The sequence below is a fragment of the Lutra lutra genome, chromosome X, assembly GCF_902655055.1.
Source record: "Lutra lutra chromosome X, mLutLut1.2, whole genome shotgun sequence".
NCBI classification, from domain to species: Eukaryota; Metazoa; Chordata; class Mammalia; order Carnivora; family Mustelidae; genus Lutra; species Lutra lutra.
Genome location: NC_062296.1, coordinates 23,868,818 through 23,883,894, shown reverse-complemented (window position 1 = coordinate 23,883,894; position 15,077 = coordinate 23,868,818). Strand labels below are relative to the sequence as shown.

At 39.2% G+C, this 15,077-nt stretch overlaps 1 protein-coding gene across 6 annotated transcripts in view; it reads right to left on the bottom strand.

The window, feature by feature from the left end:
- The window catches only part of TENM1 (teneurin transmembrane protein 1), a 785,443-nt gene that overhangs the window by 99,009 nt on the left and 671,357 nt on the right, over positions 1–15,077 (bottom strand). For 5 of the 6 annotated variants that reach the window (XM_047716031.1, XM_047716030.1, XM_047716033.1 and 2 more), the window contains 3 exons: positions 14,806–15,055; positions 6,841–6,861; positions 1,760–1,992 (listed from right to left, as the gene is read on the bottom strand). In XM_047716031.1, coding sequence (XP_047571987.1) covers positions 1,760–1,992; positions 6,841–6,861; positions 14,806–15,055 — 504 coding nt within the window. The remainder of the gene's footprint in view (positions 1–1,759; positions 1,993–6,840; positions 6,862–14,805; positions 15,056–15,077) is intronic. The other variant, XM_047716034.1, reaches the window with a different exon arrangement.

Sequence of the window (15,077 nt, the reverse complement as noted above, 5' to 3'; positions counted from 1 at the left end):
AATTTCAGGCACAATACAAGCTTGATTCCTCCCTATTTCTTATGCAGAAATCCTTATAATACCTGCAAGAGTTTTAAACCTGTGTTAAAGGTGGGACCTAGCCCGATACATTTCCTTGAAAGATGAGTTGATTATATGTTGCACCTGAGTTATGCATTCACTCATCAAATATGTATTGTGAACCTACTATGTGTAAGGAATGAGAGCTGGCACCAGACAAGAAACATCTTAAAACACTCTACCATGATACTTGTGGGGCTTATATTCCTTTTGGGAAAGAAATGCCATATTTTTAAAATGTCATTGAAATTCCTTTTGGGAATATTTGATATACATAAGCGTTACCTAACTGATCAATTACATCACAAGCATATATAGGGGATCCCACATTGTACAAGATATTGCTGGGGAAGTGGGGAAGATTTAGAAGAAATATTAGATGTAGTTTCTCAGCTCAAGTAGCTTGCCTTCGTAATAAAAAACCTCCCATTCGTGAAAGAACCGGGAAGTAAAAGAAGGCAAAATACAATCTAGTAGTAATTGGGTGGTGTAGACCCTGTTAGAGAAATTCAGATTTAATGGGCTGGGGTTAGCCAGAGGGGATTTACAAAAGACATAGGACTTGAATATGGCCTTGAAGAAAGGGAAGGCTTTAAACTCTGATTATAGTTGGAATTTAATACCCATATGGCAAATGTCAACTGGCTAAAGAGTAACCTCTTAATATTTGAAATAAGTGACCATCTAACAAATGAAACACACTGACCTCACTATACTTTTTGGCATGGAAAGATGTTCATAATATATTAAGTGTGAAAAGCAGATTATAGAATAGCACTCTGTACTCTGATTCCATTATTAGAAAATAAAATATATGATATGCACAGGAAAAAGTATAGAAGGATATATGCCAAAATATTAACAGTTGGTTTCTGTATATGGTAGAATTATGGGTGACTTTAATTAAAAATATTTTTTGCACTCTCTTTTTTCTAATTTTTCTGCAACCAATGTGTTTTATCTGTGTAATAGTTTAAAAGGACCACGCTGGTTCTTAAAACCCACCAAATGAATACTTAATAAAACCTACTAAAGTAAAAGTTTGCATGTGTGTGTGTGTGCATTTCTCTCTCTCTCTCTCTCTCTCACACACACACACACACACACACACACACACACATACACACACACCCCATCATGGAGAAGGAACAGAGAATAATGTTTAAATAATTAAGGAGATAGGGTGGACAATATATGATAACATTTAAAGTTGACCATACTTCTGCTTAGTGGCCTAAGATGGGAATATGATTCCAAGTCTATAAAATCATGAAGCTGATGGAGAGAACACAGATCTATTCACAAATCCCAGGCAACAGAATTGAGGATTGGCTCTTGAAGATTGAGGAATAAATTTAGGACAGACGACAGTAAGGTCAAGTTCCCACAGAAGGCAAAATCATCTCCTCCCCCAATCCAAAACTTGAATTTGTTATCCTAGGCAGAAAGGAAAATAAACATTTTGACATTTTAATAACACTTTTGACTATATGAATGCATATTACCTAGAAATTAGCCTTGACCATGCCTATCTTCTGGGATGGACTCCAGAGACAATGTGTGTCAGAAGCAATATTGAGATAGATGGACTACAGTATGGCAACAGTCTTGGGATTTTGTGAAGCCAAATGAAGTCTTTAGATGAACAAAGGATTTAATTTTTTTTTTTTTTTTTTTTTTTTTTTTTTTTTTTTTTTACCTCGAGGGCTGTTCAGTGAAGCTTCCGATGCTTTTCCGCCATCTCCACAGTGACTCTGGTCAAAGGGAAGGCACTGATCACCTGTTCCTGCCACCACTTCAAAATTCTTGGACAGATCTTTCGCTTCCACAAGAGATTTCAACCTGTAGACTTTTCGAGTGTTGGTGTCTGATAGATAAAGTGATTCAGACATAGGGTCCATAGCCAGATAGTATTTGTGAGCAGGACTTGTGCTAAGGGAGAGAAAAGTAAAGTTATTCAAAGCAGTTTGTCCAATATGCATTCCCTGGGATCTGTTTTTTGTTGCAAATGGAAAATTCTCTTAAGAGACGAAAAAAAAAATGTATCTTCTTCCTCATGTACTGAGAGAATGGATACTCCTTTGGTTTTCTAGTAAGGGGCTTGGGTATTAAAAAAAACTCAGTGTATACTGCTAAACTGAAATGAAGCTGACATTTCAATACCTTTCATTTGGGGAGCAGAGAAAGAAGCAGATGAGAGAAAATCCCATGAAATAATTTTTTTTTCATCAATACTGCTCCAATCCTGCCTGGATGGCTCACAGTCACCTCAAACTCAACAAATCCCAAACAGAAGTCCTTCTTTCCTGCCTTCCCATCCTTCAGAACCCTACTTCTCCAGGCTTCTGACCTCACTGGGGACCCTATCAGCCTCCAGGGTCCTATTGTAAATTGAAAGACATGTTGTTTATGGAGGGCTGTGCTGGAAATGCATTGCCAAACTTTTCCTCTCCAATCTTCCTTTTTTTAGTTGACCACATTTTTCTAATCCATTTTGTCTTCTTTCAGGACATAGTAGAACTGATTATATTTGACCTTTTTGGAGGGTTATATTCACAATCAACTGCACCTTTTAAAGGTGATGGTAAAGCTACCTTGATTGGATTTTGATATTCCTGAAACTCTTCAGTTACATATTTGCATGGGATCTCTTGTGATATTTTTATCTGTGTACATGGCTGAGCTCATTCATTCATTTTGATTCTTCCTAATCCCATTTTTTCGATGACTGGGGTAATGTTGGTTTGGGGGATATTTTGCTTGATCCTAAGGTTGGATCCCTATCTTTAAAAACCCTAAAAACTTTTTAATGTTCTTGGTGTGGTAGACAAGCCTTTCTTCACTTAGTAAATCCTCACATGCCTTTTAAGGCTCTATTCAGTTATCATCTCCTGAAGAAAGCCTTCCCAAATCTCCAGTCTGGGTTATTTATACTGCATTTACCCATATTTTGGGGGTTACAAATTAATTTTTTTTGTAATAGACCATGTAAGCTTGGAGGAAAGCAAACTTGTTTATCTCTGATGTGCTCACAGCCCTAAATCCTGGCCAATGCCTGGTTGTCAAAGCCAGGACCTATTCTTCACTCCTTCTTTCCATCATTCTCCATATCCAGTAAAACATCGTGCTTTTAAAAATTTTACCTCCTAAACTCTTCTCCAATCTTTCCACTTCTCTTTATCTTCATGGTCATTATCTAAGCCTCTCCTCTTTCATCTGAGTTCCTTCCTTAGTACCACTAATCATGAAATTGTTCATTCATTTATGAAGAAGTATTTACTAAGTGCACTAATGTGCCGAGAACTATGCTGTGGTCTGTAGACTTCTCTGTGTGATACAGCCCCTTTCTTCATGAAATTCATGGTCCAAGCGGGGAGTTGGTTCAGCAAACAGGCTATGATTGTCAAGTGTGAAAGCAGAAGTAGAGGAAGAAAGATAAGAGCTGAGAGGAGGGACATATGACTTATCAACACCTGTCATATTGTATTAGCATTGTTTTTAGAGATAAACTGAAGTCCATATTTTATTCAGATTTCCTTAGTTTTTACCTAATGTCCTTTTCCTGTTCCAGGATTCCATCTAGGATACCAAATTTTATATTTAGTCATCATGTCTCCTTAGGCCCCCTGGGCTATGACAGTTTCTCAGACTTGTTTCTATGACCTTAACTGTTTTAAGGAGTATTGGTCAGGTATTTTATAGGATTCCCTCTACTGGAATGTGTCTAATTTTTTCCCTCCTGGTTAGACAGAGGTTATAGGTTTTGGAGGGGAAGACCATAGGGGTAAAGTGCCATTCTCATCAAATCAAATCAAAGATACATAACTCAACATGACTTATCACTGTCGATGTTGACCTTGATCACCTGGCTGAGGTAGAGTTTATCAGGTTTCTCCAGTGTAAAGTCACTCTTTCTCTCCCAATTTCCAGATTGTGCTTTTTGGAAGGAAGTCACTCTCTGAAGGCAACACTTGAGGGGTAGGGAATTATACTCCACCTCCTTGAGGGTAGAGTGTCTACATAAACAACTTGGAAATCTTCTGTATGAGAGCTTTATCTTTTCTCCTCCACTTATTTATGAATTCAGGTGTTCATTTGTATCAGTAAAGATGGATATTTGTTTTATTTTTTTTTTCATTACAACCCAGTGCTACTTTACTTTGTTGTTCAAACGCCTCTGGCATTGGCCACTGTTCCTGTTGGCTTGTGAGACACTTTGACATACATCCATCAGTGTGGAGGTTTTTTGTTTTGTTTTGTTTTTGTTTTAGTCCTTCTCTACTTTTTGGCATTAAAAGTTGCTCAAGGTTCATCTTTTATAGTCTCTGCCCGAGTACTGGAATGAATCATTTTGCTAAAGACCCCTGGTTCCTTATGTTGGAGAATGGTACTGGAAACCAAGATGTGAGTGCTAGGTGTAAGCACTATTTTTTTCACATCTCTCCAACTACACTGTACACTCTTTGAAGGCAGGAACCATATTCATCTTTGTCTTCAGTGCCAACAGACTGTCTGACAGGGTTAATGTTCAGTTACTTCTGAACTAAACTGTAGGACATGAAACTAACTAATACACAGAAGTGTCCAGGTCTTGGCTACCTACCCCAGCAAAATGGCAGGGAGAGAATCATCAGGGTAATTAAGTTGCCCTTAAGGACTGGCATGTTTCTGATTATATTTGTAATTATATTTGCCCTCTAAGCATATCTGTGTATGTTAATGATAGTAAAAGCTAGCAGATACTGATTTGAGACCCAGTTTATAGTTTTAATTGGAAAAAAATCAGATCCTATTGGAATACTTGATTTTTTTCTACTTACCTTCACTTCATCAAATAAGAGAATTCAGTAGATTCCAGGGACATCTTCAACCCTGGAACCACCATGGCAGCTGCTGTAAATAAACTGTAAAGGGCCCCAACAGACTCCAGAATTGACTTGGCAGTCATATCAGACAAGGCATCTCTGTAGCAAAGACTGCTTAAATAGGGGTTTGGGTAAAAGTTTTTACATATTTAGTTGAATTTTTGCCTTCAGAATAAAATTTCTCCAGTGCCCATAAGATCTTTCTAGAATACAAAGGGGGTCACAACCTTTCCCTGAAACACCCTTCAATATTTTGGTAGCCAGTTGGTGGAAGTTTCAGTGGAGCCAGATTAATCATGTTTTGTTTAGGAAAAGTCCATAGGCTATTTTTCCAAGAGAAATGTTATTCGCAGAAAAGCACTTTGGAATGCATTACATTCATTTATTATTGAATATCCCCAATGTGCCTGAGAGGGAAGTTAAAATTATCATTCTCCTCAAATCTCAGCTGGGGAAACCCAGACACATAGAGGGCTTGCCCAGGGTCACTAACAAGACTATGCCCTGACTGAGACTAGATTAGATCCTATGTGACTGTGTGTACAAAGTACCTTTGGAATACTTTAGTCCTGAAGATGGCAAAAAAAAAAATGTTCCTGCCTTCTTCTAACTGAGCAACATATTCTATTTTGCTCAGCTAGGCTGTTTTAAAATTTTGTGTGCTGGCCTTTAGAAAATGAAATAGCCCAACACACAAAATTCAAATCTGATTAATGTTATTTTCTTGACAGCTAACAGTCAGGAAGGTCTCCTATATTGATATGTAATTTCTTGCCATTTCCCAAGTGCACTTGAGCTCTTTGGAGATTGGTTTCTTTCCACTTTTTAAAAACATGCCATACCGGAGAAAGAAAACTGCTGGACTACATTTCAATTTGTTCTAATCCCTTGTGTCCACATGCATATTGCAATTTGAGATATGTGAAGATTTCTTTTATAACTTCAGTGTTAGACTTATTGTCACCTTCTGGTTAGCTTTGCATTTGAGCAATGCCCTTCAACTTAGCAAAGATCACTTCATTCATGCTAGTTAAAATCACATAGATTGTTAAATGGGCAATTAATGCTTATAATTAATACTGTGCAACACTTAACCAGGAAGCAATTTGACAACCAAGTTAATTTGCTTAAAGAATCAGTTATGCCAAAGTAGCGAGGCTGAGCTTGTGCACTGGCATTTAGGAAGTGGCATCTCTCAAACGAAATCCAAATTAAAAACCCTATCAGTGCCATTTTGATGACAATTGGCATTCGGAAGTGAACAAATTCAATTTTCTCCTTTGCAATTTCAGGTAATTTAGAACAGTTTTGACAAGTGTAATGCATAAACAAATTGAATAGAAATGCTCATTATGATTGATTTCAGAGCTCTGTGTCATTGTCGGTAAATGGTTGGTTTAAAGTTTTCTATTACTTCTTTTTGGTGGGAAGAAATAGAAACCATGAGGTCACACAAAAGGAAAGAGGAAAAATCTTATTCAAGAAGGTCATCATGGTCACTGTCTTTTAATACACTCGCCAACTATATTTCTGGATCTGAGAAGATTGCCGTATCACCTCCCTTACTACCGCAGCTTGAAAACATTGAATCTATTTGAACTTACAGACTCATTTGTGATATCACCTAAGGAAAACATAATGAGATTTAAGACTTTGCTTTCCCATGAAGTACTGAACTGCCAGGTCTCACTTATCTTGTCTTCTTTTCGATACAGGCTGATCCTCCAGCAAATTCCCACTCAGTGGAGCTCTCTTCTTTTGTCAGACACTTACCTGAATCCTAACTTCTAAACGTGCTTTCACATTATTCCTTTCACTTTACTTAAAAACTAAAATCTCCCTGTTAGCCCGTTATTAGGAGGTGGCCTGTTAGGCAAGAAGGGGCATTAGGTCGCTGCCGGTGTGGTTTGCTTACCTATGTCTGGTATCTCTGTTTCTAGGGTGCACAAGGTTATCCACGAGTGGCAAGTAAAAACAAATAGAGAGTCATCAGTATCATTCAACAAGCCAAATTCAACCAGACACACCCAGTTCTAACTCAGTTTGTGGCTATTAGAGACTCCATGGGGATCATTTCATTAGATGTACAAGCCAAAGTGGACCTGACCCCTCCTGGCTTCTCCTCCTAAGATGGCGTCAGGGTGATTGGCTATCCTGCTTGGTGGGTGGGCAGAGCTCGAAGGCAGTTTTTTCTCTCTGGAACATCTTCATCAGAACCACCTGGGTTCCCGCTCTATGCGCAGTTTCCTGGGGTTCTCCCCAGTCAGAACCTCGAAGTGGAAGTGGGGCTCGGGAATTTGATTTTTAACAAACCCAGCTGGTGATTCTGATACAGAAAAAGGTTTAAGAACCACCGGCTTTGAAGAAGTAGCCACTACAAAGATTCTGACCATTCCAGAGTCTGTTTTGAAAGCCATTCACCAAAATGTAAAATCAAGCCTTGTGTGCAACAGACATCCCAAATCTATCCCAAAGCCACTTATATGATCTCAGAGATAAGATAGAGACATCTCTTGTGTACAGCAGCACATTCCTTAGCGATACTCAAAAACTTAAATGAAAAGTATATATGTTTTCTCCTAGACCATGGCAGAATGTCCCTGGTATCGAAACTGCTGCATCGGATGAGCTTCAGTAAAACATCATGAACATCAACTACTAAGGTCTTGTGTCTTCTAAAGCTCTGTGCTCTAAAGGGGCAACTGGGGTCAGCAAAACAGGCCCATCAGGTCAGAAGAAGCAGACCACTTTGGGGGCCCCTCATTGGTAAGTGTCTTGGCACAAGGTACTCTGGGACCTGAGATGAAGCTTCTCACATCGGGGATGCAGTCTATGTACAGGCCTGACTTTGGGTCAAATCTGCCCTGAATTAAAAGGCTATAATCATCTGTGAAATACAGTCATTTTAATTTGAAAATCCTTTTAAATCTGGCCCTTTGTGTCATTTAAAAAAAAAAAAAACATGAAGGTAATACATCTTTTTATCTAAACCAGAAAATGTTCTTATTCTTCAGAATTTCAGGGAAGAAGAGAAGATACAAAATGATTTCATCTGAAGCTATCTGCTCCTACTGATTCAACTCTTTTTAAAGAAAATCTTCCTGGGATTTTACTAGTTGGGCCACAGGTCAGGATCCACTGACTCTTCTCTTTCCTGCCTCAAAAGGGTAGGCATCCTGTGGTTTGACACAAAAGGTCAAAAGGTAAGGCTGGGAGCTCTGATTAGAAATCTGGCCTCAGGCATTTGGACCTTTTTGAGTTTCTTTATCAGTACACACTTGCTTGTTTTTGTAGCCTCTAAATTAGCAGGTGAGTGTGCTCCAGGCTGGCTCCAATCATTTCCCAAAGGAAGTTTAGTTGTGGAAATACTAGAAAGACCTCATTAAGACATGGCTTCATCCAAAATGAAGATTCTCTTGGTACAGAACCATTTGTGTGGCTACAAAGGGTTTTGAAATGGTAATGGCAAGGGGTGAGGAGGAGAGTGGTTTGACTTTCTTGCAGCTGCTTCTGATCCTGCCAAGAATGTCGCTGTGAATTTGGAAAGATGTCCCGTATTATGCAGAGCAGCTTCTCTCATTAACATCTCAGAAGGAGGAAGTGAAAATGACGGAATTTATTTCCAGTGAGTGACCTTGTTCTGTCTCAGAATTACTTACAGTTATCGATTCAGGATTGAGCCACCACCAAAGTCAGTTCGTTGTCTAGCTAGCAACTGACTACATGCTGAGGTGCCAGTGTGAGCTCTTCACAAGTGCCTGGGCCCATCCGTAGGCACTGCTGCCTGGCAACTCACTGACTTGAAGCTGGCCACCACTTAGGAGGAGAAAGGAGTGGAACTGTGAATCTTTTTTCGAGCAAGAAATGTTCCCCATGGTAGGGTCTTTAAGCCGATCTTGGATTTTCTCAGATTCAAGATGATTAAAAGGGCCATCTATTCTTTTTTAATTAAAAAAATTATTGAGATATAATTCACATACCATAAAATTTACCCTTCCAAAAAGTACAATTCAGCAGTTTCTAGTACCACTCAGAGAGTTGTGCCACCATCGCCATCACCCAATTCCAGAACATTTTCATCACCTCAGGAAGAAAGCCCATACCCATTAGCAGTCAATACCTATTCCCGACCTGCCCCAGGCCCAGGCAGTGATGAATCTGCCTCTATGCATCTGCTTATTCTGGGTGGTTCATATAAATGGACTCATAGAATATGTGCCCTTTTGTGACTGGCTTCTTTCACTTAGCATCAGGTTCGACCCCTTCTTTTCTACTTTTGTGAGGTGAGGGATGGAGAAAGAGAGAATATGCCTACTGTGGAGTTGCTGCATAGTGACCTGGCATTGTGAGTTTGCCTGGCCTGCTCTGTGGTGGCCATAGCACTCAACCGCATGTTGTTATGATTAGCCAGAAATATTTGATGTCCCAAAGTGGTCTTCCCTCCCTACTCATCTTTCTGCGATATTCTTCCTTTGAAGACTGAGTTCCCACTTCTGCCATTTGTTGACTTCTTAGAGCTTCCCACTCCAGCAACCCTCACCTAAGACTATCTTCCCTCATGCTCTGGCTCTGTCCCTTGCCCCTCTCACTTCTTACCTGTCCTGTGTTTTCGGGCCCTGTTTTTAGCTGGCCGTTCCTTGGAAACCAATCCAACAAATGAATCCGTGCCCAAGGACTAATGATGATTTTAGCTTGACAGGTCATTCTAACAGAGGTTCCTGTGTTGGGGACTCTTAAAGATGCAATGTGGCAACTCAAGGGAACACATTTCTTAGAGCGGGAATTTGGGCACCGTGGAAGGCCAGCAAAGATGTTTCTGGGTCAAGGGGAGGGAACCGTTGAGTGCTACCACTAATACATGAGCTCACCCTGGTAAGGTCACCACCTATTTCATCTACATGGAGTGTTTCTCTATTTGTTGCTCCAGTGTTGCTGACAAAAGGATGATTCTTGGCCATTTCTCAGTTATTTTCCAAGTTCTCAAAATCCAGACTCCATTTGTTCCTTCAGTAGCATGCTCTGCAAGTTTCCCTGGCCTTCTGCATGCTAACTGCTCCTAAGTGGGTGCTACTCTAGTTCCACTCGATCCCTAGTCAGGGACGGGAGTCAAGTCCTGAGAACGATGGAGGAAATATTAACCAGTCACTGTAAAAGAAACGGTAGAATTGCAAGAGAAATTTTTATGTCACATTGACATTTGTTGAGTCCAAGTTACTCAAGGTACCAAGAAACATTTGCCAGGTTCTTATTTTCATCTTTCTTTCATTTTGAGGGAAGGACAAAATAAATATCTGGAGAATATCAGCATCATGAACAATAACAGCATGAGGTTTTTATAAAGAATAAATCATTTCCATTCATGCTTAATAGGTTTTCTAATAGATTTGTGAAATTAGAAGTTGAGAGGAAAGCAAGGGGGATATTCATATTTGAATTCTTACAAAGGACTTGATATGGTGCCTCCTATTTTCACTTATATAATTATCCCTATTAGTTTCAGAAAACCAAACTATGGCCCTGAGGCCATAATCCAAGGAAGAAGAAATGAAGTCATAATTGATAAGAAATAGTTGACTTGGGGATGTTCACACTGAAGAAGAGGAAGCTCAGGAACCTATGAGGTCTGTCTTCACACACATGGAAACACGTCAGGAATAAGAGAGGAGTGGCTGCCAAGCTGCTGCAGATGCTAACATTTGCTGTTTCTGAGTGGATGTTTTATGAAGGTGGATTTCAGTTCAGTGTAGGCAAGAATTTTCTAAAAGAGCACTCCAAAGATTCAATGGGCTGTCTAGAGGGGTATTTAAGTTTCCTGTTAACTGAAAGGGATCAAACAAAGTAGATGTGATCAAATGTCAGGCATGTAGTGGGTGCCATGTTGCACCAGATATCTCCATGGACTTTTCTAACACTAAGCTCACAAATCTGTGATGTCCCTTTTGTGTTACCAAAATGTGTGTGTATGAAATTTTAACATAAGAAGCAAATCCACAGGGATAACTAGGCCTAAACTATCTCATATAGAAACAAATGTGTCTTTACAAAAATCCTCACAGAATGTATTTTTAAGATTCCCTTAGGTTTAATTACTTACATAATGATCTTTTAATCTTCTCTTCTTTATTATCTTACCTCAATTTCCCACTGGAATGAAGGACTAAGATGTGTATGTGGTGGATGAAATCTGTAGTCAATGGGCAAAAGAGTACTCTATACTTTAAATAACAAGAAATAATATTGTTGCTCTTGCTATATTGCTAATGATAAAGACAGAACTGACTTTTCCTTATTCTCCCCATTCAGCCAATGATGGGCCAGCTAAAGGAAATAAATGATTGGCAACCAATGAAAATGAAATTATTTCTGAGGTCGGATGAAAGAAATTCAATCAGGGAGAGTTTGGATCAGCAGAGCTGAGGAAGGAAAAATCTACAGTCTTCCAATCTTTGACATGTCAAGGGGCATCTGGAAATTTTCAATGTGGCCCACTATGAAACATGAGGATGGAAGAGAAGGAAAGCTAGAAGGGCATCCAGTAGGAGCAAACTTTGTCAGAGCAAACAAAATGCCATCAAACTTTGGGCTGAGAACTATGCATCTGTGGGTCTTAAAACAACTTAAACCACATAAGACATGTAAGAAGATGCTCAAATATTAACTTGAAATCAGTTTTATAGATAGAGAAGTAGAGAGCAGAATGGTTAAGTTATATAATGAATAACCTTGACAGAGGGTCAAGATCTGGAATGTTCTCTATCCCTTTCTGTAATAACCTATCGACAACATTGCTCTTCCATTCACAGCTTTAAGTGCAACCAATAAAATAATGACTATATTAATCTGTGTTTCCAAGGAAACGGATGACTCAACCAAGTAAAATGACTAATACCCACTGGGAGGGGGAGGGCGATGGCAGCAATTAAATCAACAAATTTTAACAACAACAAGAAAACTGGTACAAAATGAAGTTTCTATCTATATGCAATGGAATCCATTGAACATTATGGTTCTTAACATAGCAGAGACTTATTATATCAACTTATTTCTCCACAGGAAGTTTAAATCTGGAAGCTATAAAGAAAATAAATAAATTTACCAATCATACGTCAAAGATGCAATGTATACTGTATAGACTACTGATCAAGCCAGACACAGTTTTTAGGTGAATCTAATAAGAACTATTATTAGTGTCTGAGTAAACATAACAGATAATGTTTGCTGACATAAACTAGTTTGATGGTTTTGACCATAGGAAAATAGGGAGTTACTTATCAATTAGGTCAAAATCATGTAAATTCAATCAGTTTATTTCTCTGATGGCCAAGCACAGGAGTATTAGAGTAGATAAGGGAAAACTATTTTTCTCCTCCTTGAACCTAACACAAGAGAGAACTACTTCTTTTCCGCTTGAACCTAATCCAGGGAATGGTAACCATGAGTCTATGAAAGGGGTAGGTTGCTAGCAGGCGGGGACGTGTGGGCAGAAAGGGGAAATTTGGGACCCCTGAAAACACACGTACAATTTTGTGTGAACATGTCCCCCTCCCCGCCCCCAGGAAGAGGTCGTACAGCCCTCCTTAGATTCTGAAAGGCGCCTGAGAATTTAAAAAAAAAAAAAAAAGTTAAGAAGAACTGCTTTAAAGGATGTGAGCTCAGAAAAGCTAGCTAGATTCAGGCTAAGTGAGAGAGCTTGGGTGTGTGAGCTCATGGCGTGTGCTTGCCTATGTGTTTGAAGAGCTGTGACAATGTGAGAGAACAGTACTGTAGAGTAAGAATGAATAGAGGGATTGGACAATACTTCACACTGCCAGAAATGGATTTTTCTTTATACTGAGAAAATCACTTTGCAATTGGGGTCCAAGTTACGCTATTTTATTCTTTGAATGACTTTGTGTTGAAGGTCATAAGGTACTTTGGACCAAAATGCAAATTTGTGAACTGTTAAGGATCCCTGAGCAAAGGAGAATCTCATCAGTGAATGGAAATTGTTCCACCTTAGGTAAATTTGCATTTAAATCACAAAGGAAAGGACTAAACTTAGCTGGGTTTTCTTTATGGTAATATTATTAGTCTTGGTATTTGTTTTTGTAGCTAATCTTATGGTTTTTCCTTTGAGGAGTTAGCTACAGAGGTCTAGCTATATAGGCTTTATAGGATTAGTGAGGTCTTTGTCTACTTGAGAGCTAATATCTGCATGACTAGAAACATTTAGATTGTGAATTAATCGTTCAGTGCTCCATCAATGTTTGGCATCATGTAAAAGGAGCATCCCTAGGATTTTGAAAACAATGTTGAATGTTGTAGAAATCATTTCTAAATGTGGGCATACAACCATCTTGGCCTTCCTCATTGGCTTTCCAGTAAGTATGTGCCCAAAGAGATATACTGCTGGAAATGACAAGTGTCCATGAGGTGTGACACCCTAAGGTACATGAACATTTGAATAGAGCAGGGTGCTATGACTTAATACCCCTCTAGTCTCTCTAGATGCACCTTACCCTTATAAAATCTTAATGTTAGTCTATTTTTAAAAAATCAGTCAAGGGACTTAACAGCTTTCTTCTCTATGACAGTGTCTGCAATTATAATTAAGAAACATATTAAAATTGGAATGAATTACTGTGAAAAATGGATGGGGTCTTGGGACTGGAAGATGTCCTCAGCTAGGTGTGAAGGACTAACTTAGTCTGAGAAAAAGGAGGTAGATTCCAGAGCAAGCATGAGAATCTGAAAAATTTCAAGGAATGTCCTCATATATTCAAATTTCCATGCTTGTGTGAACATAATGTTAAGTGGAAATGACCCAAGACTTCTCATATGTTTTGGCTGGCCCTGATGGTGCCCTGTATATAGAAGTTACTCCATCAATGTCTCTGTTCTCCCAGGCACTATTTTTGGTCACTATCTTTCAGGACAATGAGGTGATGCCTGAGGCAACAACTGTTTTATGGGTGAGTTTATAGGATGGCATCAAAATCTCCTGGAACAAGAGAAACTTTTAGCCTAAAGTTCCCAAGGTATGTGTCAGGGATAAAGCTGTCATAACCAACTGGAGGGAAGACTCTATCCATTTACCCAGGGGAAAGAAAACAGGTCTGTCTATCCTCACTGGTATGGGAAGGGGTGGTTCCCTTTTCTAGGACTCCAGAGGGCATATATTTGCATCCTGTAGCCTCAGAAAAGGAGAAATAAAGCTGATTAGGCCATAGTCTGCTTAGTTGTAATCTTTGTGTAACTTCATGGTATTACATGATACCAGAAGGTATGAATTCCTTTCAAAAGGTGTCAAAATACTTTGAACTCCCAAGAAAATTCCTAAAATGGATTAAGAAAGTCTAACGATGAATGCTTTAATCTTTTTTCCCCCCAATGGAATAGAGCTTTCAAGTGTAAAAAAAAAAAAAAAAAACCAAACTGAGTTCTTCCTTCCTTATCAGGGTACACAAACACAAACTTCTATCTTCTTTTTTATAAAGTGACCACTTCAAAAGACTGAACCTGGAGAACGTAGAAAATGTAGCCTTTTGGATCTGGCATTACCTCTACCTGCTAGAATGAAACAAATATTTTTGATCAGTGTTCGTCATGACCAACAGAGGTTGAGTGACTTACCTGAGCAGCTGGAAGTACTGAGATCCATGTCAGTGACAGCAATGCTAACAGGGAAGGCCACACATACAGGGATGTCAACACTTCCTGGGTCTCCAAAGGAGTGGGCATGTTGACATATGTCCTTTGTCCCTATTCCTGCATCTCAGGCTCAGGGTTAAAATATGGGCAACTGCACTTTCTGCTCTTTCTGGCAATGTCTTTCTCTTCACGTTATCTCATTCTTGCTTTTCCTCATCCGCTAAGCAAACAGAGATTAGAGGAGACTTACCTTAATTCCAAAATACTAACGGAGTTTCCCGAGGGAAATATTCGTCTTACAAAATTAAAGTCGCCAACATACACACTACCATCAGGGCCAGAAGCTAAGGCAACAGGAGCAAAGAGTTTGTTGTTGTGAGCTGGGCCATTGCAGTTGGTACAGGCTACACTCCGTTGGTGTCCATTACCCATTATGGTTGATATGACTGGGGGCTGCTGGGAAATGAACATATTTTCTCCATTCCCTTTATGGATGATTCCTAGATTTAAGAAAAAAAAAAG